This window comes from Urocampus carinirostris, chromosome 13 (genome assembly GCF_059441175.1).
Source record: "Urocampus carinirostris isolate Australia breed hairy pipefish chromosome 13, RoL_Ucar_1.0, whole genome shotgun sequence".
NCBI classification, from domain to species: domain Eukaryota; kingdom Metazoa; phylum Chordata; class Actinopteri; order Syngnathiformes; family Syngnathidae; genus Urocampus; species Urocampus carinirostris.
This window is the reverse complement of record NC_142361.1, coordinates 11,907,554-11,931,175: the sequence shown is the minus strand read 5'-3', so window position 1 is coordinate 11,931,175 and position 23,622 is coordinate 11,907,554. Positions and strand designations below refer to the sequence as shown.

Below are 23,622 nucleotides of genomic sequence, written 5' to 3'. Positions count from 1 at the left end.
CCACAGAGGTCGGGGAATAATCGATGCCTGTTAAATTCTGGTATCCATGTTTAGCCTTGTTACAAAAGATAAAAAACACATTTATCGTTTGAATTATCAAAAAATGGTTCCGTCTGTATTTTATTTTAAAATACAGTTTTATTTTACACCTCACCATCTCAACTAAAAAGGCTCCATTTCCTGTGCCAATGTCCAAAATGGCAGCGTCTTTTGAAATATTTGTATTGTCCATCCATTTTAGCACGCGTGTCATGCTTTCCTCACCAAACCTTTATAAAACGTAGAGATATAAGAGATTTTAATTGAGACCATATTTCAAATCGCCGTAAAATTTATATTGTAACTTGGAATTAGAAATAACAAATACAATTTTCTAATATATACTAAAATATATTATCGGATGAAGATGATAATTCACGAATAAAGCTTCAAATTGGCAACAAATCCTAAACTTCTGAAAAAAACATTGTAAAATTCTGAGGACTAATTTCTCAGTTTACTACTTACGCAACTCAATAACTATTATCCTTTCCGGTAACGGACTAAGGAAGGGCTAGCCTGGATGTTGCACGGTGCATGCCTTGTAATCCATTGGACCGGCACCCGGACTTGATGCATGCCATAATTCAAAACCTGCTAAATCGGCTAAGATTTTGAACAGGAAGCTTGTTGTTGCTGTCAGCTGGACTTTTTGCATGATTTCAGTTTTTGATTACCGTATTTTCCGCACTATAAGGCGCACTGGGTTATAATAATAATAATAATAATTTCCTTTGTGTTGGCGCACCCCCCAAAAAAATAGTTTTTGGTCCTATATTTTACATACATAAGGCGCACCGGATTATAAGGCGCTACAATGGGAACGTCGACAAAACAGTCAGATAGTTCAGTCAAACTTATTACCCCCTTAACATTTCGAAAGCTTGCAAGGAAACAAATACGTGTCATAGACACGTGCGGATGCAGTGTCCGTTCGATGGCACCAAACAAACATTTCTTAGTTTCCATTTTATTTTTTGCTGGCAACTGTGTGGACAGCAAAGTAAGAATTTTATTGTGCAGGGAAACTGGGTTCTTTACTATGCATATGACGATAAACACTTTGAACTGAATTTAGTTTAAAAATAGACTCATCACAGAAACATCAAGATCGTTTTAAAACAAGATATAAATCCGCATAGCTCACCTAAGTTCTCTTGCAGCCTTCACGTAACCATGGTCTTCTTAATACCGTGAGTGTAGTAAATCCAGGAGAGTAAAATATTTACAAATACAGAATAGAAAAACATGTTTTCTCTATGCCGTAGTGCAACCCAACCTGTGATTCACATTCATCTTTTTCGGCCAATTGCAGGCTTTGTTTCGCCCCTTAAGCCAATGCGAGCCAAATGATGAAAAGGATCCGCCCCCTTTACCTCCGAATAACTTTAGCCAATAGTGACTGATTCAAATGATGATTGACACATTGGTTAGGAAATGAAACCCCGGTATATAAATCCCAGCATACACCGCGGACTACTTTGCCTTCGGGGGAAAATGGTTTTCTTACAACCGTGAGTGTAGTAAATCCAGGAGAGTAAAATATTTACAAATACAGAATAGTAAAAATGTTTTTTCTATGCCGTAGTGCACAGGTGTCAAAGAGGCGGCCCGCGGGCCAGATCAGGCCCGCTAAGGGATGGAATCCGGCCCGCAAGAAAACACTCAGAGAAGCGCAAGAGAAAAACAAGCTGCAAGTTGAAATATGTCAACTTGATGTTGCCAAATAAAGGTGCCTCTCACAAAGACACTGTACTTGTATTTATTTCTCTCTGTCTCCCTCTCTGTCTCTCTCTCTCTCTCGCCCCTTTTCTGTCTCTCCGTCTCTCTCTCACCCCTTTTCTCTCTCTCTCTGTCTTTTTCTCGCTCTCTGTCTCTCTCTCTCTCTCTTTCTCTCTCTCTCTCTCACCCCTTTTCTGTCTCTCTCTCACCCCTTTTCTCTCTCTCTGTCTCCCTCTCTCCCCTTTTCTCTCTCTTTCACTCTCACCCCTTTTCTCTCTCTCTGTCTCTCTCTCTCTCTCCCCTTTTCTCTCTCTCTCTGTTTCTCTCTCTCACCCCTTTTTTCTCTGTCTCTTTCACTCTGTCTCTTTTTCTCTTCCTCTGTGTCTTTTAACCTCTTTTACTCCAACTTCCTTTTTTCTCCATTTTCTCTCTTTTCCTTTTTCATACCCTTCGCGCTTTTCCTCTCCTTCTGTCTTTCTATTTCTCTTTGGATTTCTTTCTTCCTCTCCCTTTCTTTTCCCCCTCTCTCACGACTTTTTATCTTTTGTTTCTCACGCTCTCTCTCCCTCTCTCTCTCTCTTTTTATTTCTTTGTCCCACCATCTCTCCTTTACCTTCCCTATTTCTCTTATTTCTTTATCTCTCCTTTTCTTTCTCTTTAATCTACTAGTCCGGCCCCCGACAGAATGGTTATTCTATCGTGTGGCCCCTGAGTCAAAATGAGTTTGACACCCCTGCCGTAGTGCAACCCAACCTGTGATTCACATTCATGTTTTTCGGCCAATTGCAGGCTTTGTTTTGCCCCTTAAGCCTATGCGAGCCTTTAAATGATAAAAAGGATCCGCCCTCTTTACCTCCGAATAAGTTTAGCCAATAGTGACTGATTCAAATGATGATTGACACATTGGTTAGGAAATAAAACGCTGGTACATAAATCCCAGCATACACCGCGGACGACTTCGCCTTCGGGGGAAAATCTAGTCGGTGGCTGCTTGCTTTAGTTGCAAGACTTTGCAGCTTAATATTGATCCTTATATAAGGCGCACTGTATTATAAGGCGCATGGTCAGCTTTTGAAAAAAAAAAAAAAAAGGCTTTTAGGTGCGCCTTATAGTGCGGAAAATACGGTATGTTAATTGTTGATGTCGACTGTGCATTGCCTGTTGATGCCCTTGCAAAATCCATTGCAGCTCTTAAGGTTTTTCAAATCTCCTGCTGAAGTTTTTTTTTGTTTTTCCCAAGCCCTCGTGTAGGTTTAAGATCAGGGGATGCTGTAATGGTAGTCTGTGCAGACATTTTGTGGTAAAGGTCTATATAGAAATGAATCACATGTTGTGAAACACTTCTTTTGATAGATTGTCTGTATTGCACTTCTCCCTAGTGGTCAACATGATATACTAAGGGGCAAATGTTAAGTCAAGTAACATTTTTTTGGTATAGCCCTTAATTGAATGAATGAAAACTTTATTTCGAACATTAGAAAATAAAAACAGGACAAAAACAATGGCTCAATAGCAAAAATAATGTGAACATTACATGTTTGAAAAGGGGTAGTAAGAAGCAGACGCTTATTTTTCCTAACCCTTCATCTTCCTTATTAATTACATTTCACAGATAGCTCCTCTTTGGTGTCTAAATATAAGAAAACCTCACGGATATACATATTACATCGGTCCGATATCGATAATTCTAATAATAACAATAGTCAAATATGTTATATACTAATCATCGTAGTACCCAATTGGTGGTGACAATACAGTACTGTTTGTTACTGAAATAAGAGTGTACTGCGGTTGTTTATTATATCATCACAACAAATACGTTTAATAATTTTATGGATTTGTTTGGACTACTTTATTTACCTCACAACAACCTCTATTTTTCAGGGCTCGGGGGTCAAGCTGATTTTGAGTTTTTGCTATTTAGAGGTTACCAGTGGTGACTTGGTTGTCTGAAAATACTGTAGACTTATTGTGATAAAGGGCTATACAGATGAACATGACTTGACTTAATACTTAATAATAATTATGATTAGTTACCAAATCTCACCAAAGTCCCCAATGTCTTTGAATGTTTCCAATTCTTTTTGGTATGCATCTTCCCAACTGCAGGGGAATAAACAACAACAATCATCCAGTTTGGACTGACTTAGCTTGCCCGTTGCTACGAATGGCTGAAATAACAGCACACAAACACTTGTTATGATTTCATCACACCAGTACTTTCTTAATATACTTACTATTCTTTTGTTCCTAACCGTGAACTTTGAAAGTCGTTATCCGAGTCTCTGTCCTCTTCTGAGTCGGAAACATGCCTGGTGCTTACGGCGGCGTCCATGTTTTTTTATTTGTGCGGTTAAAGAACCACATATCCCATCTGGCTTTGCGCCTCTTGCAGCGCCTTCTCAACCGCAGGGAGCAGTGGGATTGATAGGGATGTTTCCATCATGGCGGCATCCATTTCAGGTTATACTTTTAGTTCTGTGTGTTATCACAGCGCCAACAGCAACTCGGATCACGTGAGTACCCTGCGTCGCGTTATCTAAAGCGGGGTGATGTGTAGCCTCCCTTGCGTCGGTCTTCGGTGCTATCAGTTTTGAGTTCTTTGCTCACTGTCAGAATCTGTTGCTGGGCTAGCTAGTTATGGTATCGTCTATTTACCGGCTGATATCTATCAGCGGCACCCGCCATTCTTGATTTAGTATTTTTAACAATATTTTCCTCTTATGGCGAATGAAAACTCAAAATCTCACGTATGCATTTGTGCTATTTTGCATTAGAAATAGTTTGTGGGAAGGGTTTAAGATCCGGGAAATACTCAGCTGTTGGCTCCCCCAGAGGCTAACAAGTATCGTCGGTGAAATTTTAACTTTTGTTAAAATAATTAATGTTCTTACTATAAGGAAGTGAATCGGGAAATGGAAATAAAGTGTTATCTCGGTTTTAATCCTAACCCGTTTCCGCGTTGACAAGCAGGTGTGGCTGTCAGTCAACTTGACTCCTGTAAACGTCAGCGTTGGTTTGCTTTTTAGAGCGTGTCAAGTCTTCCCAATTTAATCATTAATACTCTTGTTTTAAGTCAAGTCAAATTTATTTGTGACGTCCTTAATCACAAATAGTCTCAAAGGGCTGCACAGACCAAAGATTATTGAAAACCACAGACTATTATAGAATAATTTACTTTTATTGTCATTCTTTGTAACAATGCACACACAACGAAATGTCGATACACCTGACCCGTACAGTTAAACTGTAGCGAGCCGATGCACCGTCCCCTGATCTAAAACCTACATGAGGGCAAGGAAACACTCATTTAGTGTTTTTATTCATGCTGAAAATCATGCTTCAAGCAGTCACCAATTAATTGCTTGATGTTGTGATAGTAGCCACAAAATGCAAAACAGTGATCCACCACAGGCAGGAAATTTAGATTGCCAGCTCATCGAATATCAAATGAATCCATACCTGTTACTTCGGCCAATTGCTCTCCGAATTAATGATTGTGATTCCCATGTTATGCGACAATAAACCTTACAAACTTAATGCAGCACATATTTACTCACAGCAAGCCAGACTATGTAGGACAAAAACAAATGTTATTCGTGTAAACAAGTTATACTATTTTTTTATTGGCATACAAAATTAGAAATGATCAAAGCATAAAATATGGGGAAGACATAAGTTGAAAGGTATGTGAACCACCAACTTTTTCTAAGCGATCAACCGCTTTAAAATTCTATAAATCCTTAGAATTTCAGCGTCACAACAAAATATTTGTCGATATTTTTTGTTTGCCTGTCACTTTGGAAGATCATTTATTTTTATTTTATTTTGTGTATTATCAAGTGCTTCCTAGTCGTCAAAAACCTTTTCATTAAAAATATATGTATTTTTTTAATTGCAAAATACATGAACTCTCCAATTTTGATAATATACGCCCCACCTAGAGGAAGCTGACGTGATTGGCGGTCACCTTTGCACCTACGGGTACCCAAAAAACAAAAACTTCGCAAAAAACTGGGCAAATTTGAATTTAAAAAAAAAAAAAGGAAAGAAGTGAGGTTTGGTCACTCTGAGTGTCTGTGGTTTGGATTCTTTCTTATGTTGTGTAGCACTTTTTTTTCTCTTGTTCCACACGATTCACCAACATGTAGTGTTTAAATTATATACCGGTACTATGTCCCCTTAAATCGAAACCAAAAATTTAATTTATGTTGGTACTAAGACATATTGGTCTCAATTTGGCAAACGTCTTGTTTTTGAGTAAATTCCTTATTTTTGCTCCGGTAACAATTGTTATTCTGCAAAACATTGCTGCTAATGTCACTGCATTATTTTCATGGCACTATTTTCTGATGAACTTACAACTTAGGCCTGTCTACTAACACTGACTTGTAAATATTATCCATCCTAATATTCATCTCATCTCTCATCTCATCAGCCGTACCGCTTATCCTCATTAGGGTCGCGGGGGGGCTGGAGCCCATCCCAGCCATCTCCGGGCAGTGGGCAGGGGACACCCTGAACTGGTTGCCAGCCAATCGCAGGGCACACAGGGACAGACAACTCATTCGCTCATTCACACCTATGGACAATTTGGACCGGCCAATTCACCTGAAATGCATGTTTTTGGAACGCACGGTGGCGCAGTGGTTAGCGCTTGTGCGGCACAGTTCATGTCATGGGAACCTGTCGTGGGTTCAAATCCAGCTCCAGACTTCCTGTGCGGAGTTTGTATGTTCTCCCCGTGCTTGCGTGGGTTTCCTCCGGGCACTCCGGTTTCCTCCCACGTTCCATCCTAATATTATCTTTTTTTTTTTTTTTTTATTTAAGTTTTTTCAATTACATCTTGTTCATTCTGGAGTGCCACATTTAATCCGGTAAACAATGTTCACTTAATGTTTGACAATGACATTAAAAACAATCTAAAATGTTGACCGTTTTTGGGATTAGTATAAAATAAATGTTGGTGCTAAGTAGTTTCAACATTTAGACAGCAATTTGCTTTTCATTTGGAAAATATATTTTCCCTATATTGTGAAGATGCTAAATAATCACGTTTTCTGCAATTACATATTGGACTAACGTTTGGTTATAGAATACATAATTTTTGTTTGTTCGTACAATTAAACAACGCAAAAATATATTTTTCTGTTCTTGTATGTTGCAGCTCTGAGTGTCGTACAACAGTACTTAATGGCAATAACAAAAGAAAAATCTCACTGACCAGAGTCTTCTTATTATTTAAGATTGTTTAACAACCACATATTTACAAAAACAGTTCAACCATCTGCATCCTCTACTTCAATAGAGTACAGCTAACGGTGCAGCACATATTTCAAAAAGGATTTGTGTGCTTTTCTTTTTGAGAGTGTTGCAATTGAAACTAAGGCTACAAAATTCTATGTGTGCATTGATTTGCTCTGATAAAGGTGTGCACTGTCCAGAATCTATTCAGCAGCTCAGTAGGCAGGACACTAATCACTTTACAATGGCGCCATTTAGAGGACACCAGCAAATCCTTACATTTCTAATGCTTTGACCTGTGGGTATTCACCGCTCTGGCTACTGTTGTTTTCTGTGTACAGGAGGGCTTTCTATTGGGGGAAGTAAGGCAAGAGGAAACCATCAGTATTAGTGACACACAGATAAGCAGCGCGGAGCTCATCCAGGTTGTAGGTAAGTTTGTCGGTCCTAATTCTCTGTGTTTATTTTACATTTTGTATACATCATATTCCTAATCTGTGAGTTATTTTTATTTATATTCAGCAACCGACACTTGGTACCTCTTGCTTGTAGTTACTACTGAGAATTGAGTATGGTGTAACTAAAACTCATGTTTTTTTCCTACAGAAATCCATAACCATGACCCGTGTGCACGGTTGTTTAGGTAAAGTTTGTTTGTCTCGCTCTGCACTTGACTGCCTATGTTCACCATTTACATGCCAGTGCATCTCAATTAAAAAAAATGTAACTAAACCTTTTTAGGGGAAGGAAATATTTTTTTGAAGATGAAACATAAATGTTCATTATTATGTATTGGGATAAAGATTTTAAATTGTGCATTGAGAGGTTTTGCAGCATCAACTTAAAGTTATTTATTGAAAACGGTATCTAAAATGTTTTTTTACTGCATGTGTCCATGGTAAAACATTGCCTAACCTATTTTTAAGAAAAATAATGTAATAAATGAAGTATAAGTATTTATGACAGTGTTTAATGCGTGTTTAGTGTTTTTAGTGTTAAAATATTTAATCAAATATCAAAAACATGTTTGTGTTATTCTTCTGCTTTCTTGATTGTTATGTCAATAGATTCAGATTCAGATATACTTTGTCATTCTTGTACACATGTATACAGAACGAAATGTCTATACATCTGACCCGCAGTTTTCCTTGAATGTACAGATATATTGTTATGTCAATAGATACACCCCGTATTCATACTACTTGTAATATTATTAAATGCGTGATACACATTTCAAGGCAGTAGGTAGCTTCATCTCAAGATTTTGGGGTGGCATCAAACTCCGGATTTTGATCTAAATTACTTTCACCTCTTAACAGCTTTTATGACTACGCTGGCAAAGTAAATGAAGAACATCTGAACAGTATTCTAAAAGATAGGCGAAAAGTAAGTAACGCCGCCTTGTTTGTTGATTCTATTTCCTCATACAAATTGTCAATTGAAAAAGTGCACTATTTTCAATTGTAACTTTGAAATATCCGAACCAGTTTTTATACTTTTTTTGTTCCCCAGCATGTGATTGGCTGGTATCGGTTTAGACGGAACACACAGCAGCAAATGTCTTTTCGGGAGCAAATTCTCCACAAGCAGCTGACGCAGCTACTCGGCGTCCCCGACCTCATCTTCCTACTTTTCAGCTTCATCTCCACTGCCAACAGCTCCACACACGCGCTGGAATATGTTCTCTTCCGACCAAGTCGCAGGTATTAATTGGCTAGTTGGATATTCAATGCTTATTGTGCCTACATTTTCTTGATGATTTTACTAACACAAGAACTACAGTGAACCTATTTAGACATTTTCTGTTACGTTTCAACAAGCTTTCATTGAGCCCTGAAAAATCATTGGCAAGTATAGCGAGTACTCCACTCTTGCCAAAGTAGCTGGGAAAGAATCCATTCTTTTTTTTTTTTTTTTTTTTTTTTTTTTTTTTTTTTTATCCTTTTAAGTTGCCACGCTTACCTCTGCATATCAAAGAGGTTTAAAAACATTTGTGGCACAACCATTCAAATGCAATAGACATCCATCCATACATCCATAAGCTGCACCGCTTATCCTCAGTAGAGATGTGGGGCCGCTGGAGCCTATTCCAGCTATCTAAGGGCAGTGGGCAGGGTACACCCTGAACTGGTTGCCAGCCAATCACAGGTAATAAAGATCAGCGACACTAAAATTGGCTAATTGTTGGTTAGCTGATTAGCCTGCTAGACACTAACCTGACCTCAATGCCTAACCCAACTTGGATTCAGTGACACTCATGTCAGGGGTCATCATTAATTGATTTTTGGAAAAAAAATTAATATTTAAGTGCGAAAAAATTAAAATTAATTTTTTTGCGGCAAGGCCAATTAATGGGTATTTATTGGATTTCTAGCCATTAATTGGTAATTTAATGGTATACTAGCCGTGTCAATATGGTCGAACAAACTGGTCCCTTTAATCTTTACTTTTAGTACAAAAAATATCTTCTGAGTTATTGGTGATCACATCAGCTACCGTCATGTTGGGGCTTGTTTTATAATTATAATTTGTCGATTCCTCCTAAGTTAATATGCGAATTGTCGGAACACTAACTGAGGTTAGATGAACAGTGAATGATAGAACATTCACGCCAACATTATCATGCGCAGTAAGACACCTTAGTAATAAGAGGTTTTGCTATTTATTACACATTCATTTATGAACAAAAATGTGTACAACATAGAAACATCGGAGATAGTGAAAATGTTAGAGATTTTCATTAGATGAAACGATGTGGGAAACAAATTCGCTGTCCCAGAAGCGGTTGTTAGAAAACAAAAAAAGTTGGGCTTCTAGGCAATTTGTTGACAAGTTGTACCGTTCATCCGCATAGGCACGTCCGGCAGCACTGAAAAAGTGTTCTACTATGTTGGAAGTTGGCAGTATAAATGTTGTATCGATAAATTGATCAAAGGTGGGCAGCATCATGTTCAGGCGGCGCCGTTTTATCAAATTTTGGCCGAAGGCCATATCCGATGACTCATCTATTGGACTTTCATCGACCGGTGCAGTTTCGGTGACTTTGAGAGCCTCCACTGCTTGACGCTCTTTTGCCGTAAGTTGACCATGTTTTTGGTTTTGAATTTTCACAATAGCCCTCTCAAACATAGACGCTTGAACGATTTCGGCGTCGGGGCTGAGGTGATGGGCCATGGCAGGATGGGACGACAATGCAACATCAAAGAGGTACCTCGCCTCTGCGACTGTCAGATCTTCTTGCTGCAAAGTAAGCGTCAAAGAATCCAACTTGGCCAAATCACCGTTGAGTTGAGTGAGTTTATGAACATCCGCTGCGTTGAGAAGTAAATCCATCACCCTTGGGTCGGTGGTGAAAACTTCTTTTGCAAGAATTTTCTGCAGCTCGAAGAACCTGCGCACCATCTTTGCCGTGCTTGACCACCGTGTCTCATTTCTCGTCAACGGTCGAAGGTCTGTGTACTCATCCAGTAGTGCACTAAGCGTGCTGTATCTCAGGCGAGCCATCAAGGAGTTCAACTTACAGAGTACCTTAAAAAAGTAAAAGCAGGAAATAAGAAATATGCTAAATTTGAGCAGCTTAAAATCGCCTTGCGTAAAATTCCTTTGATAGAAGGCGTGGCCGCGTGGGGTATGTGAAAAAAATATTGTGGAACCGCTGTGACAGAGTGCACTCTGTCTTCAATATAGATATTGTGAGATATAAGCAAGCAGCATAGAAAAGAAGTTCACCTTTTCGTAGGGCTTCAAGAGTTCTTTGACAGCGAGGTTGAAGCGATGGGAGGCGCAGCCGACCAGAGGAACATTGCACTGCTTTGCAATGGCTTTGTTCACCTTGCAGTTGTCGCCACAAAGCGCCACCACGTTGGCCATAGACTTGCCGTACCTGCTAAGGATGTCTTCGATGAACACCAGGTGGTTTTCAGCCGTCTGTGCCTTGGGATCCAAAAGTGTTGAGAAGCCGAGGAGAGCACTTTCCCGACCGCATGGGCTTATATACGAGGCGAAAACGCCAACGTAATAATCGGAAGAACAAGTCCATCCGTCGAATACCACCGCGAATCGGGATGGCAGATCGAAGGCGATTTTCTGTCGCACACCCTGTGTCACCAAGGCCAAATACTTCTTTAAGGTGTTTGTGCAGATTGGCTCCGTATTGCTGATGTCCCTGATGGTAGGCCGATCAACAACATTGAAAGGCTCCAGGTCGATACAAACCAACCGCAGCCACTTGAAGATTCGTATTCCTTTTCGGCAAACGGTTGAAGGTGACGACAGGAAATTTTCTATCGATCCAGGATTGGATGACTCCTGCTTCTTTGCATCACTTTCTTTCTGCAAGTGCTGACTTTTAATGTGGCTTTCCAAATTGCTCCAACCGGTGTTGCGCCGTTGGATGCGCTCGGCGCCACATGAGCAGCGCCATTTGCCGTTGACGACATCAATCTGTGTGAAGTACTCTCTAACCATTTTTTCCTTCGGTCCCATAACCGTGCGAAGATTACAATTAATACAGCGTAATAGTAGTGGTGTACAACATGTGCGTATGTGCATCCACGACGTACGTGCTTGAGGCAAACGTGAGCTAATCAACAAGCCCGATTTTGTCCCGACCAATAAAAAGCTGCTTTGCAACCACACTATGTACGTACAGCTACCGTGTTTCCCCGAATATAAGGCCGGCCTTACTTCAAAATCATCGTCAAAAATTGAGGTTTTGAAATAAAAATATGTGCAAAAGTAATAAATTTTCGCTAAAAATTTCTTAGAAAAGCATTGCCGTTGTTAAATAACGTTGATATCTACGGTTTTCATAGGTAATATGAGCCTCTTATTTGCAGGAAGGTTGAATTTCATTTCTCATAAAAAGCTGGGCCTTATAATGGGGGAAACACGGTAGCTTACGCGTATGCATGCACTGTCCCGATTGTGCGTGTATGTGCCCTTGACCGCATACGAAATGCTCGCGCGGCGAGAAAATTTGCACGTTTGTTGACGCAATCGACTAACAAAAAACCCGAATATTTTCGCAATTAATGGGTCGCAAACTCGCAATAATTGCTAATTATTTAAATTTTGCAATAAATGGATTTATGAATTTAAGCAACCATTCCATTAATTTTTCGCAATTAATGGCATTAATTTTTCACCAATCATTTATTGCTGACCCCTGACTCATGTGTCACTCATGAGATGAAGATTTATTTGCCTATTTAACACTGCGTTTAATGAAGGTGCCAAACTTAAGTGGCGATTATATCACATGCACTTTTTTTTACCTCTGTCTGACAATTGATGTAGAGGTTATATAGTGTATTTGTTTGCTGTAGCTCATAATATTTTCTTAATGATCGCTTGTTTATTATGTTTTTAATTTGCCATCTTTTTCTGTTTGCTACAAACCACAGGTACTTTAAAATCCATGGGTTAATTGATAAATGGACAGGTATACATATTCTCTATTGTCTAGGTGTGGTTTGGATACATTTTAACAACTCATTTATGATGAGATATTGGTATGGTGTAATAGGAAAATGTAAATAAAATTGATTACCAAAACCATAATTTTCTACTAAAAAGTTTGTACACTCAAGATTTTTTTTTAGATATTCAAACCTATGGGTGCTAAGCATTTATCTGCTCTCAGTAGGTACAACCAGAGAACCACTCTCAGCATCCCCAACCTTGGCAATACCAGCCAGCAGGAGTACAAGGTCGCCTCTGTGCCCAACACCTCGCTCAATTACGCCAAGGTCATCAAAGAACACGGGTAATATTTGCACTCCTAACACAAATGGGTGCTGCTTTCAGTGTGACTGTTGGCCCTGCAACATCTGTGTGTGCATAACTTTCACTAGGGCACATGCTAGTGCAAGACATTTACTAATTTGCACTCAGCCACCGGCCCATCACTGATTAATTTCCAAAACAGCAGCATGACAAATTATTGCATGAGCTGACGGCTGTACCCGAGGGCGCACATTACAAACAAGCATCGATTTGGTGCAGCTAATAACTCCTGCCGGCTGCCCATTTCTAAAAGATTTCCTCTGAACTGACTGTGACTAATGGACCGTAGAATGTGTCTCACTTTGATTACAACAAAAATGTAACTGCAGTAATCTTAACCAGACTGCTCCAGATTTCTTTCTAAGAATTGAATGTGTATAATCTGCGATGATATGAATATTGTCTGCAGGGCAGAATTCTTCGACAAAGATGGCGTGATGAAGGATATTCGGACCATCTATCAAGTGTACAGTGCGCTGCAAGATAAAGTTCAAGTGAGGACGCTTCCAGAACCTTTCAACCCAAAAAATAGTATTTACGGTATTTACTCATTTTTCTCTATCATCTTTTTTTAAAGGCAGTGTGCGGGGAGGTCGAGAAAAGTGAAAGAGTGAAGGAGAAAATTCAAGATGATGTGAAAAAGCTAAAAGAACAAATTGACTTCAGGAAATTCAAGGTTGCGGAAGAAGAGAGAAGTAAGTACCGTTTTATTTTGGGGGGAAATAAGTAGTGCAACAGGTGTCGTCCTTTTAAAGGGTTAAACTATTTTATATCCATCAATGGTGAGCAACAAGAGTGATGCAACATGGTAGATTTTTACCTAAGATGTTTTGCTGAAAGCAGCCACTATACAGTCATAGGCGAACTGAAAGTACCCTCCAAAAGCAGCATGGTACATTATTTAAAGAACCAGTCGACCTGACCTAGCTCAAAAAGCCTTTCACTCTTGGCAAAATGATTAGAGAGATGTGACCACATAGGCAGAGTCATTCTAACACCATAAAAACAAGACCATTTGACATAACTGCTACATGGCTTATTTTGACATTGTATCTCATTATGTCAAAGTTCAGAACCAGACTTATATTGTAACTAGATAACTTCATAAAAAAAATAAAAAAATCACAGTTTTTGTTAAGTAAAAAATGTAGTCAAATTAATACCCACCCCTATTAATAAACAAAACAGAGGGAGCAAATGTATTGGAAAAATGATGTCATATGAGCAACTGAATCTGATATTGCTGGTAGAATGAAGTTTAGCTGAGTTCAATAATTAGGTTACGGTATATTAAAATTATAAAATTGTATTTTTTAAGGTAGTAAAAGGACTTGAATAAGATTTAAAATAAACAGTAACGATCAAATAGAAATAAAATGAGCAAAGTTGTCCGTCATATCAAGAAATTGTGTTAGTTTCTTTTTTGATGCCACAAAAGAATTTGAACAAATTATCAAGCAATCATGATTTTTCTTGGCAGTATAAAATGTAAACGATCCTCAGTGGATTAATGTTTAGGGTAGTAAACATATTCGACTGGTAATAAATCAGTAAAAATGGGCAGAAAATGATTGATGTTAACCACCATTCAATGCAGAAATGGGGTCCTTGATTTTGAATACTTATGCAAGAATTTCTGGCACACGTTTTAAAACTTACATCACTTATTTTCCTCCAATTTGTTTGAACTTAATATATTGGTAAAAAGCAAGATTGCAGAAAACAAATGACCAATTATTTTCAACAAAAATTGGTGGTGCTGAAATTGGTTGTTTTCGCTTGACCAATTGCCAATAATATAGTGAGCAGGCATCTCGTAGTTGGATTTTTACCAAAAATGAACAAATTGTCATAAATAAATTATAAATAGGGAAGAAAAGGCTACTTATTAACTGTATTATTGAAAACAACTGGGCCACAAACTCTGATCTATGATTACGCCTTCTCAGACTTTTAATCGTGTTAAGACATAAAATCGATGAGTTTCAGAAATACTACACCAATATAGTTTTGGCACTGAGGCGGATACTAGCTAGCAGTGTTGGGTGCATTATTGAAAAACGGGTACACTTTCCAGTTACTTCATTTACGAAGTAATTCCATTATTATCTCACAAAAACATAGCCATTTATTCTCCGGGCTTCAAACCACTCCACCATTTCCTTCTTTATTTCTCCAGACATGGTGTATTGCAAAAAGACCAGAATTTGGCACACTTCTACCGTAAACTTTGTTTACGCTCACCGCATTGAATTTGGATATAAACTGACACCTTGATTTCAGTATTTAATAGTTGTAAATACGGCTTAGACGCAGGTATTAGTGGTAGGGAGAATATCAGTCGAGAGAAAATCAGCTACCTCGTGCTCTGTGCTTGAGAAAGTGCCACATTATCTGTGTACAGTTGTCATTTCTACTTGGATATAATCATGCCCACCCTTCTAAATGTTGCTGGCTGATTGGGAGTTGTATGTTTCATTGTGAGGAAAGGACAAATGGTTAACAATCAGAGGACGTTACATTCATGTTCAGCTTTTAATGACTAGTGGATTAACGCAACTCTTTGTTACGACAGTTAGGTTACAAAATTCTTAATGTGTTACATTACTCATTACCAAGAAAAATACAGTATTTTAAGCACTTTAAGGTGCACCAGAATACATAAAAAAATAGTGAACATTAGTAAAGAAAAAACATAGGTATTATGTGAAAATGTGTCCAGAAAGTGCATGACAGCAATGACTCCTCAAGCCTTTCACATTTTTGGCCAAACACGGGAGTTCAGCTGCATGTTAGTCTGGATGATACTGTAATTTTGTTCCGGAACACGTTCCTTTGTAACACGTTAGTGCCAACACTGGATGCTAGTCAGGGCAATAAAACATGAATACTTTGCTGACATTGTCTCCGTACTTAACAGAGCTACGTGAGGCACAGAACACACACTCCACTCCAGAAGAGAATACGGAACCCTCCGAGACATCTTTTCTATCTAGGATATCCTTCCACACACCATCTGCACCCGAGCGGCCCAGCATCTCCCCCAACCCGCCTTCATATGCAGACATTCAGTCCCAAGTTGACTCTCTGCTCTCGTCTTCTTCCACAACCACCACCAGTGCAGCTCTGCTCCCCCGGCCCCAAGCAGTAGGATCGCCTGGACACCCTACACCAGGACCTGGGACTGCCTCTGCCTCCTCTAATCCCATCAGCGTGCCCAGTTCACCATACCTCGGTAATGGCGACGGGTCAAGCTCGGACTCATTAGACAGACAAGCGGCAGGACAGGAGTTTGACGAGGAAGACGAGGACAGTAGCGAATATGAGAACCTGGTGAGCGAAACCCCCCGCGTCCCTGTGACCCCTGTCAGCATTTTACCTCGAAGTCGACCGTCCACCCTGGACCCCGACGGGGACGCTCACGGCTCGCAAGCCTCATAGAAACGCGACGTTAGGTGTGTTTTGGGATACCAACGCACCTTCTCAAGCAATCATAAAAAAGGTGCCAGTCTTCAAAGTGAATGGCATGTGCATCTGGCATCCCGTTATGTCTTTTTTTGTTGTCTTATCTCCATTTTAAGGGGAAACTTTGCTCACTGGGAGGGGGCTCTTTAGTTCTCCTTGTATGCTTATTATTATTTTTGAATGGGTGCTGTCTGGGAACTTAATTGGGAACTTGTCTGGCGTTTGGGGTAATCCACACAAGGAGGATGTTATTTCTGCTAACCAGTGCGTCCAAAAAATGCAGGTCTTACTTCCCTCTCTGTTCACATTACACTAACACACTCTTGCATCACTTTTGCACTATTTATTGCCTTCTTTTAACAACAACCTCTCAAAGAAAGCAAGGGGGAGCTTAATCAGCTTTCAGACTATTTTCAAGACTGGAATCTCTTTCACGTGCACTATTTGATTTGGGATTTGTATGTAATAAATTGTTCTTTATTCAGTACAAAAAAAGTGAATCATTTACGTAATTGACAACTAAATCAGCCACTAGTGGTTGCTTTATGTATAAATATATTATTTTGGTGTGATTGATGAGACACGAATGTCAACAGAAAACACTGAAACTGCATCGTGTGTCACTGCACTTAACACGAGATAAATGTACTATTTTCTTTGTGCTATACCAATGAGGTTTTGTCCATTTACTTGTGTCCTCTGTCTGACCAATCTGCTCAGCTCTTGTAAGGGGCTTCACAGAGCTCATGTGAACAATGTACTGTAGCTTTACTAACTGGATGCTTACTTCAGAAGTTCCCTTTTACTGCTGCAACACTGAACTTAAAACAACAACCTGGCTGCTATCTCTTTTTCTCTGCTCCTTCCTTCTTAATAATACTGACCATTGACTTATATTTGCTTTTCGCTTACTTCTTCTGTATTAAAGGAAGGTTCCATAACCTTTTGCAGTGCGTGACTTAACAACTTTGCTCAACATTTATGGCGCAGGAAATTTAATACCTGACTTCTAGCTTTGGTGGTGTTCACCTACTAAATAACTGGCCCTACCCTTCCACCAAGCACTTGTGTGAGTGAGTACTGTGGTGCCTATGTTTGCTGCCTTTGTTGGAAAAAAAAAACAGGAATCTTAACCACAAAGCCACTTGAAACCTGTTTAGTAATTGTGAGATGCATAAAATAGAACATTGGCATATGTCAGGCACATAAAAATAGATTGCAGAGTACGGTTGGATATACCCCAAAAATAAAATTTACAATTTTTTTTAAACTTTTGGAACAGTCATAATTTTAAACAAATAAGGAACATCCATCTATTATGTGGATTGCGGGGCAAATGAAGAATGAACCCAGCTAAATCAAAACTACAAAATCAAAAAGCTATTTAAACTGATTGCTTATAAAAGTCCATCAATAATTGATATCAAATTTAAAGGAAAACTTTTTTTGCCTAACATATTTACTCTATCACTCGATTCTGCATTCTGCTACTGATAAAATAGTCACCACCAACTTTGTGTGGTTTAAATTAAGCATTTTAATAACACTGTTTAATTTCATTGCAGGGGTTTTAATTCAGTCACAAGCAGGAGGTACTCATTCCAGTTCTGGTGTATACTAAACCAGCTTCTAGCGCTGCAAAGCAATTTTTGGGTGTTCCACCAATCAGTAACTGGCAATGTTTATTTTAATGTTGACTTCATCATGGCAATCCCATTATGTGCAAATATGTGACATCCGCCGTACGCCCGAAGAACTGGAGCATATGATGAGAAACCAAATTACATATTGAATGTACCGTAGGCAAGAGGAGGGGGTCTCTAGCATTTAGTCGACTTTGGAGCACGAGTTGGGCTCTGGAAAAAAAATCTTAGATGATTGGTGGGATTTATGTTGACAGTTGAATCTCATTTAATCTATCAAATGTTTTATGGATGCTGGCTGACTTCCAAAATGTTCTGATTTCAGCAACCCCCAAACTAAATAATCCCAACCTAATTTAGGTCGCACTCTTGACTGGATGTTTAGTAGATGCTACAAAGGTATTAATCACTTGCTAGTATATCCTTATAGTAGTTTCCATATTTGAGTTGACCTTTTACGATCATATTTAATTTAGCATTGGGTTATTCAAACATCGTAGAGAGATTCAAAAACTCGTTAGATGTAAAATGATTAGGCTAAAGGCACAATAGTCTTTTTGAGCATATACAGATAATAGGTGTCACACAACCCCAGTTCAACCTTTGGTCATAGTTGAAATCTACGCATGAACCAAAAATATTTTCGCACATTGTATCACTTTTCAGACTGTTTGGCTATAAAGGTTCCATTTTATTTTCTATTGCACCTTGCATAACATCAACTTGATGACACAACAGTGCTCAGATTTGTAACATTATACAAATACTCATGTACTCATAACTGCACTGGGTACTCAATGTACCTTTCCTATGTTGAAGGGGACATCTTTACACCTCCTCCCTGAATCACAACACTTTTATCTAGATTTGTGGACTGGGGAATTACACAAATGGAATGATGGAAAGAGCACTGGGTCGTCTTACATTATAGGGGTAAATAAAGAGAAATATGAGTAAGTGGAATGTGTCAGTTTTGCTTTTGTTTCTCAGATTCTTAATAGATTTTGTTTACTTTTGCAGCATTTACACAGGGCTGACCCTTCATGGGGCCCAAAACAAAATTATATTTAGGGGCCTCAATTTACTTGATCATTTGCATACCTGCTATATAACTCTTTCTCTGTTCTACTCCAGGTGTGGACAACTTAAAATTGTCAGGGACCACATCGAGATCAGAAATTTGGCCACGGGGCAAATCTTGGAGACCTATCAAAACATTCTCCTTTATGAATAAATATTATGCATACTTTTACATGTTACATTTCTTTTTAAAAAAAATTAGTCGTATCAAATTGGGTTTGAAACGACCACAATTAAAGGAAAATAATACACTAAGTCCCTGTTTTAAGCCCTTAATTTGATATTTCGTTTTGAAGTATTACCGTCAAAAACATTTTTTGTATTCCTTTTAGTATTTCTGGTGTCAGGTTTTTGTTAAAGTTCTGTAGGTTTTTTTTCAGTAGTACTGTATTAATGCTTGTAGTATTTTTGTAGTATTTATATAATAGAATGTATTTTGTATATCTGTAGTATGTTTGTAATACAGAATAACTGTGGTTTTATTTTTGTAGTACTTTTGTCATATTTTCATTATATTTTTTTAGAATTGCTGTAGTTGTATTTTCACAGTATTTGTGTTCTAATACTTTAGAAGTAGTGCTTCTGCAGTGATATAGTAGTGTTTAGTATTATAGTTTTATGTAGTAGTGTTTTTGAAGTTTTTCCAAAGCAGTATTTTAGTAGTACTCCTGTGCAATGTTTGTAGTATTTCCATAGTAGTACTTTGGCATGTTTCTTTAGTATTTTTGTAATATTACTCTGGTTATATTTTTGTTGTATTTCTGGGGTAATATTTCTGTAGTAGTATTTTGTACTATAATATTTCTGTCATAGTATTTTTGTAGTATTTCTATACATTTTTTTTTCTTTTCAGAATGAAAGCAAACTAATATATAAAGTCCCTGTTTTTAAATACTGCGTTTGATCTTTATTTTTGTAATTATTTTGTTGCAATTTTGTTTTGTTTTGTTTTTCCTGGAGAAGTATTTTTGTTGTAGAGTAATCGTCATTAACACACGAAAAGTATTATATACATTATATCAGGGGGCAGGAACCTTTTTGACCCAAAGAGCCATAAAAGCAAAAAATGTTTCAAAAAGAAATTGAGAAAGCCACACCATAAATTTTCAGACAAAATTCAACAAACTGCCAAACACTCTCTGTAGACAAAAGCTTATTGTTCAGCACATTTTATTTCACTGTGTGTCATTTGATGATTTAATCAAATGTATGAAATGATAATAATGCCAAATCCTGTGTCCCAAATCAATGTAAATGTGCCATTTAAAATTTGTCTTCCACCTTCAGTTAAGAGTGTTGAGGCTAAATTTTGCCGTTAAATTTGTCCTTAATCACGGTTTCAAAACAATGTGCATGCAAAGTTCTTTTGTAAAAATGTCACAAATTACTGCAAACTATAAGCATATCGTCATATTCACTTTCGGTGTAGACTGCACTGAGCGAGAGAGAGAGAAGGAAGTGCCTTGCGCTGTGTGCAGGGATGCGCCCACCTGTACTGCTCACCCAATCAAAGTCGTCTGCCAGCGTTTTTATTTATCAGTTTAAATGGTTTCTAATTGAACTTCTGCATTAATTTGCTTCGACTTTATATGGACCAAAATAGGGATGAAATCTCTTGACTTTGGAACCCCGCAGAGATGTGCAATAGTTACATTTCATTTCGAAGCCATATGTACTCATGAAAAGAGCCATATATGGCTCCCGAGCCATAGGTTCCCTACCCCTGCATTATATTGTTACTTATATACTATATAAGTTAACTGCTTAGGGCCCCCTAGTGGTCGTGGGGCCCTGAGCAGCCGCTTAGTTCGCCGATGCCTTGGGTTGGCTCTGCATTTACATTCCAAGGGTTTATGCTGTTTCAGGTTGCTCCTACTTGTAAGGGCAACACAGAAGCCCGTTGCCTGTTCTAAAAATGGCTCACCAGTGATGAGTTTGCGATGTCCTTAGAATGCATTTAGGTGTAGTATGTTTAAGATATAAATTATGCAATGTTGCCTTACATTTTTCTCTTTTTTAAACAAAATGGCCAAAAACCTCAACTGGTACTATACTGTTTTTTTTTGTGTTACAACCATGTACAAATCATTACGTTCAGGTCGGGCTTTGCTTCTAGTGTTCTGATTTTTGTCTTAGTCAGAACGCAAATCTGGCCGTAAATAACTACCTTTACGGCGAGGGAGAGAAACGAGGAACTTGTCTAATGCAGTCTCTTCTGGAAGAGTGGAGAAGCAGGTGGTCAAAATTGCAGAGTTTTAGGAGTCTTAAAAGGTTATTGTGAGGTATGCTGAATTTGGCCATGATTTGCTCAAAAGTTGCGAACACATTATCTATATAAAGCTTTGTAAGATTGTGGATACCCCTATTTGACCAGAAAGAGAAAGCATAGTCATTTATGGATGGTTGAAAGCTAGGGTTTGATGTTATTGGTGTAAAGAAAGGGATTGCCTGGAGACCAAAGTGATGTCTAACTTGGTTTCAAATTTTAAGTGTAGTTCTAATACAAGTGTTTTTTTGTAAACGATGCATGCATCTTGCACATCTGGTTAGCGTCTCTTCTTGCACTATCGGCACTATGGTAAATAACACAATACAGCTTTATTTATATCTGTACACTGAAGGACACTGAGGGAAACTGTGGGAGTCAGATCCATCGACATTTCGTTCTGTATACACGTGTACTAGAATGACAATAAAGTAGATCTGAATCTGAATCTGAATCTGAATGAGAATTTGAAATAGTGGAGTGCAGTATAGGTAGGTAAGTGACATTGGCTTTGTAGAAGTTGCCTCCATCTTCAACCCCATTGGAGATCGAGTCATTTGCACATTTTGTAAACATTACTGAATGATGTTTAGGTTTGTTGCCCAGTAGTGAAAACTAAGGTTTAGGAGCCCAAGACTCTCTGCAGTTTCTATTTATCTTACCAATATATTTGCTTGTGCAGCTCATCTCAAGGTTAGCCATGGTTGGTGTGATCACTTTTGAGCAGTACCGCCTCCTCGCAGATGTTTCCTTACGGCCTCCTCCTACAGACTCAAAATCTGATTGGCTAAACCAACAGCTTTATTATACACAGAGGTTATGCCTCCTGGCCTTCAGATGTCTTTGTGAAGGCCTCCAGGCAGATTATTGACTCTTGCAACAAATAACGGCAAGAATGGGATGGGTTAAAAGCTTAAATATGAAAGCGCACATCTGGAAGCTGTGGAACCAGGGGGAAAGCCAGGAGAGGAAGCTGACAGATAACTTGGAATAATTTAAGTAATTATGGACAAAATATTTATAACATCACATGATTCAGATTTGTTATGCCAGCAGAGAAGGCCTTGCAGGTCCTGACGGCCCACCACTAGTGATAACATGACAAGTTGTTATTTTAGAAATGCATCTCAAATTTGTACGCATTAGTAACAAAATGTAGCTCTCAGCTTCATAAAGGTTGGAGACCCCTGATGTACAGTGTCCAGATTTTATAAAACATCACATCATATTTGCGCGTCGAACCGACACAGAATCTGTCATACATACATTACTGCAGACTGCTTGCAGTATTTTCACGATGACATCATCCCTCTGGAGCTCATACCACGTGGTTAATTACATCTCCGCAACAACAAATATAAATACTTTCATTACAATTTACTACTACTGATTTATCTGTTAAATGAAATAGTCACACAATAAAGAAAAAAAAATCAAAACACAACCGTTTGTTGTTATTCACGATGACATTGAAGTGTTCTGTTTTGCTCTGACGTATGCCTTTAACAAGAACAATGAGGTATGTCCGTTCTGATTGGCCCCTGTGAAAGGATGCGCGGATATTGGCCAATCACAACGCGTGGCAGATTCAGGTAGTAAATCCCCGGTTCTGCCTCCTCCGCTGTGTAACACGGCCCGCTGAGGGCTTCCATACTTCTCTGCTCTAGTGTGTTTTTAGCCATTGCCTCGCTCGCTTCCTCCATTCGACTGCGCCGCAGTTAAAATCGTTACTCTTCGGCCAAACGGGATAAAAATGATTTGAGGAGTCCGACAAGAACAACCAAGGAGGGACAGGGCTCGAGAGAGTGGGTGGAGGCTCTCACCCTGTGACTTATATGGACCTCCGCCATCCAGTCAAGTCAATATGCGGCTAGTGTCGGCTACGTGAGAGAAGCCTGAGAGGCTTCGGCGGGGGGAGTGGAAACTCCAAACCCAGCGAAACGAGGTATGTGTCTGCTTTTCGTCTTCTACTCGACGGCGTTCGTGTTTGAATCGCCCCGAAACATAATCCAATTCGTGTTAGCAGCGCGCGGGTGGCTAGCTTGCTCTGTAATTACTTATCTGGCAGGCTGTCAAATCTCGCGGAGTTCGTAACGCAAGGTCACAAATACCGCGATGTTTTCGTCGTTCGGAGAAGTTGTTGACGCGTCGTCTGACGCCAAAGCGTGTTTTGTATCTGCATTTAAGCAAGAAACGATCCGTTGCGTCACCTGTGAACCTGTAAAACGAGGACCTTTGGAAAAAAGTGGGGCGAGTCAGGCTGTTGTTGCAGGGTGTGAAAAAAATCCAACCAAATCAAGGCGCCCGTGTTGCGTTTTGTCGCGCTCATGTGATGAATTTCTCACCGTGTAAACAAACATCCCAACCCAAATGTAA

General features: G+C 39.0%; 4 protein-coding genes across 8 annotated transcripts in view; 2 read left to right on the top strand and 2 right to left on the bottom strand.

Moving 5' to 3' along the window:
• eef1akmt2 (EEF1A lysine methyltransferase 2) overlaps positions 1–4,421 on the bottom strand; it is a 21,588-nt gene extending 17,167 nt beyond the window's left edge. Inside the window, exons 1-4 of one of the 2 annotated variants that reach the window (XM_088350975.1) lie at positions 3,999–4,421; positions 3,799–3,864; positions 155–269; positions 1–55 (exon numbers count right to left, since the gene is read on the bottom strand). The exon at positions 1–55 is cut by the window's left edge and continues 53 nt beyond it. In XM_088350975.1, coding sequence (XP_088207101.1) covers positions 1–55; positions 155–269; positions 3,799–3,864; positions 3,999–4,096 — 334 coding nt within the window. In that variant the 5' untranslated portion in view covers positions 4,097–4,421. The remainder of the gene's footprint in view (positions 56–154; positions 270–3,798; positions 3,865–3,998) is intronic. The other variant, XM_088350974.1, reaches the window with a different exon arrangement.
• abraxas2 (abraxas 2, BRISC complex subunit) lies at positions 4,125–16,505 on the top strand. 2 transcript variants are annotated; one of them, XM_088350972.1, is made up of 9 exons: positions 4,125–4,277; positions 7,347–7,437; positions 7,612–7,648; positions 8,325–8,391; positions 8,518–8,708; positions 12,650–12,772; positions 13,202–13,286; positions 13,370–13,487; positions 15,713–16,505. In XM_088350972.1, exons 1-9 carry the CDS (start codon positions 4,206–4,208, stop codon positions 16,231–16,233), a joined length of 1,305 nt encoding a protein of 434 aa, XP_088207098.1. In that variant the 5' UTR covers positions 4,125–4,205; the 3' UTR covers positions 16,234–16,505. The 2 variants fall into 2 exon arrangements, with proteins under 2 accessions (XP_088207098.1, XP_088207099.1); XM_088350973.1 differs by having other exon boundaries at positions 4,128–4,277; positions 12,653–12,772.
• Positions 9,253–11,472, bottom strand: LOC148353741 (uncharacterized). Its single transcript, XM_088351987.1, has 2 exons — positions 10,735–11,472; positions 9,253–10,533 (listed from the first exon to the last, which is right to left on the bottom strand). Exons 1-2 carry the CDS (start codon positions 11,470–11,472, stop codon positions 9,733–9,735), a joined length of 1,539 nt encoding a protein of 512 aa, XP_088208113.1. The 3' UTR covers positions 9,253–9,732.
• Positions 16,506–22,836: 6,331 nt separating the features above from the next.
• Positions 22,837–23,622, top strand: part of zranb1b (zinc finger, RAN-binding domain containing 1b) — a 41,685-nt gene continuing 40,899 nt past the window's right edge. For 2 of the 3 annotated variants that reach the window (XM_088350970.1, XM_088350971.1), the window contains exon 1: positions 23,413–23,618. The gene's annotated coding sequence lies outside the window, so the exon portion shown is untranslated. Of the gene's footprint in view, positions 23,192–23,412; positions 23,619–23,622 lie in introns of those variants that run through there. The other variant, XM_088350969.1, reaches the window with a different exon arrangement.

Bases quoted from the DNA above. Each gene is read 5' to 3' on its own strand.
- abraxas2 (XM_088350972.1), top strand. From the start codon at position 4,206: ATGGCGGCATCCATTTCAGGTTATACTTTTAGTTCTGTGTGTTATCAC. The intron at 4,278-7,346 runs GTGAGTACCCTG...TTCTGTGTACAG, and splicing joins CCAACAGCAACTCGGATCAC to GAGGGCTTTCTATTGGGGGA. The intron at 7,649-8,324 runs GTAAAGTTTGTT...ACCTCTTAACAG, and splicing joins CCGTGTGCACGGTTGTTTAG to CTTTTATGACTACGCTGGCA.
- LOC148353741 (XM_088351987.1), bottom strand. From the start codon at position 11,472: ATGGTTAGAGAGTACTTCACACAGATTGATGTCGTCAACGGCAAATGG. The intron at 10,534-10,734 runs GTGAACTTCTTT...TACTTTTTTAAG, and splicing joins TCTTGAAGCCCTACGAAAAG to GTACTCTGTAAGTTGAACTC.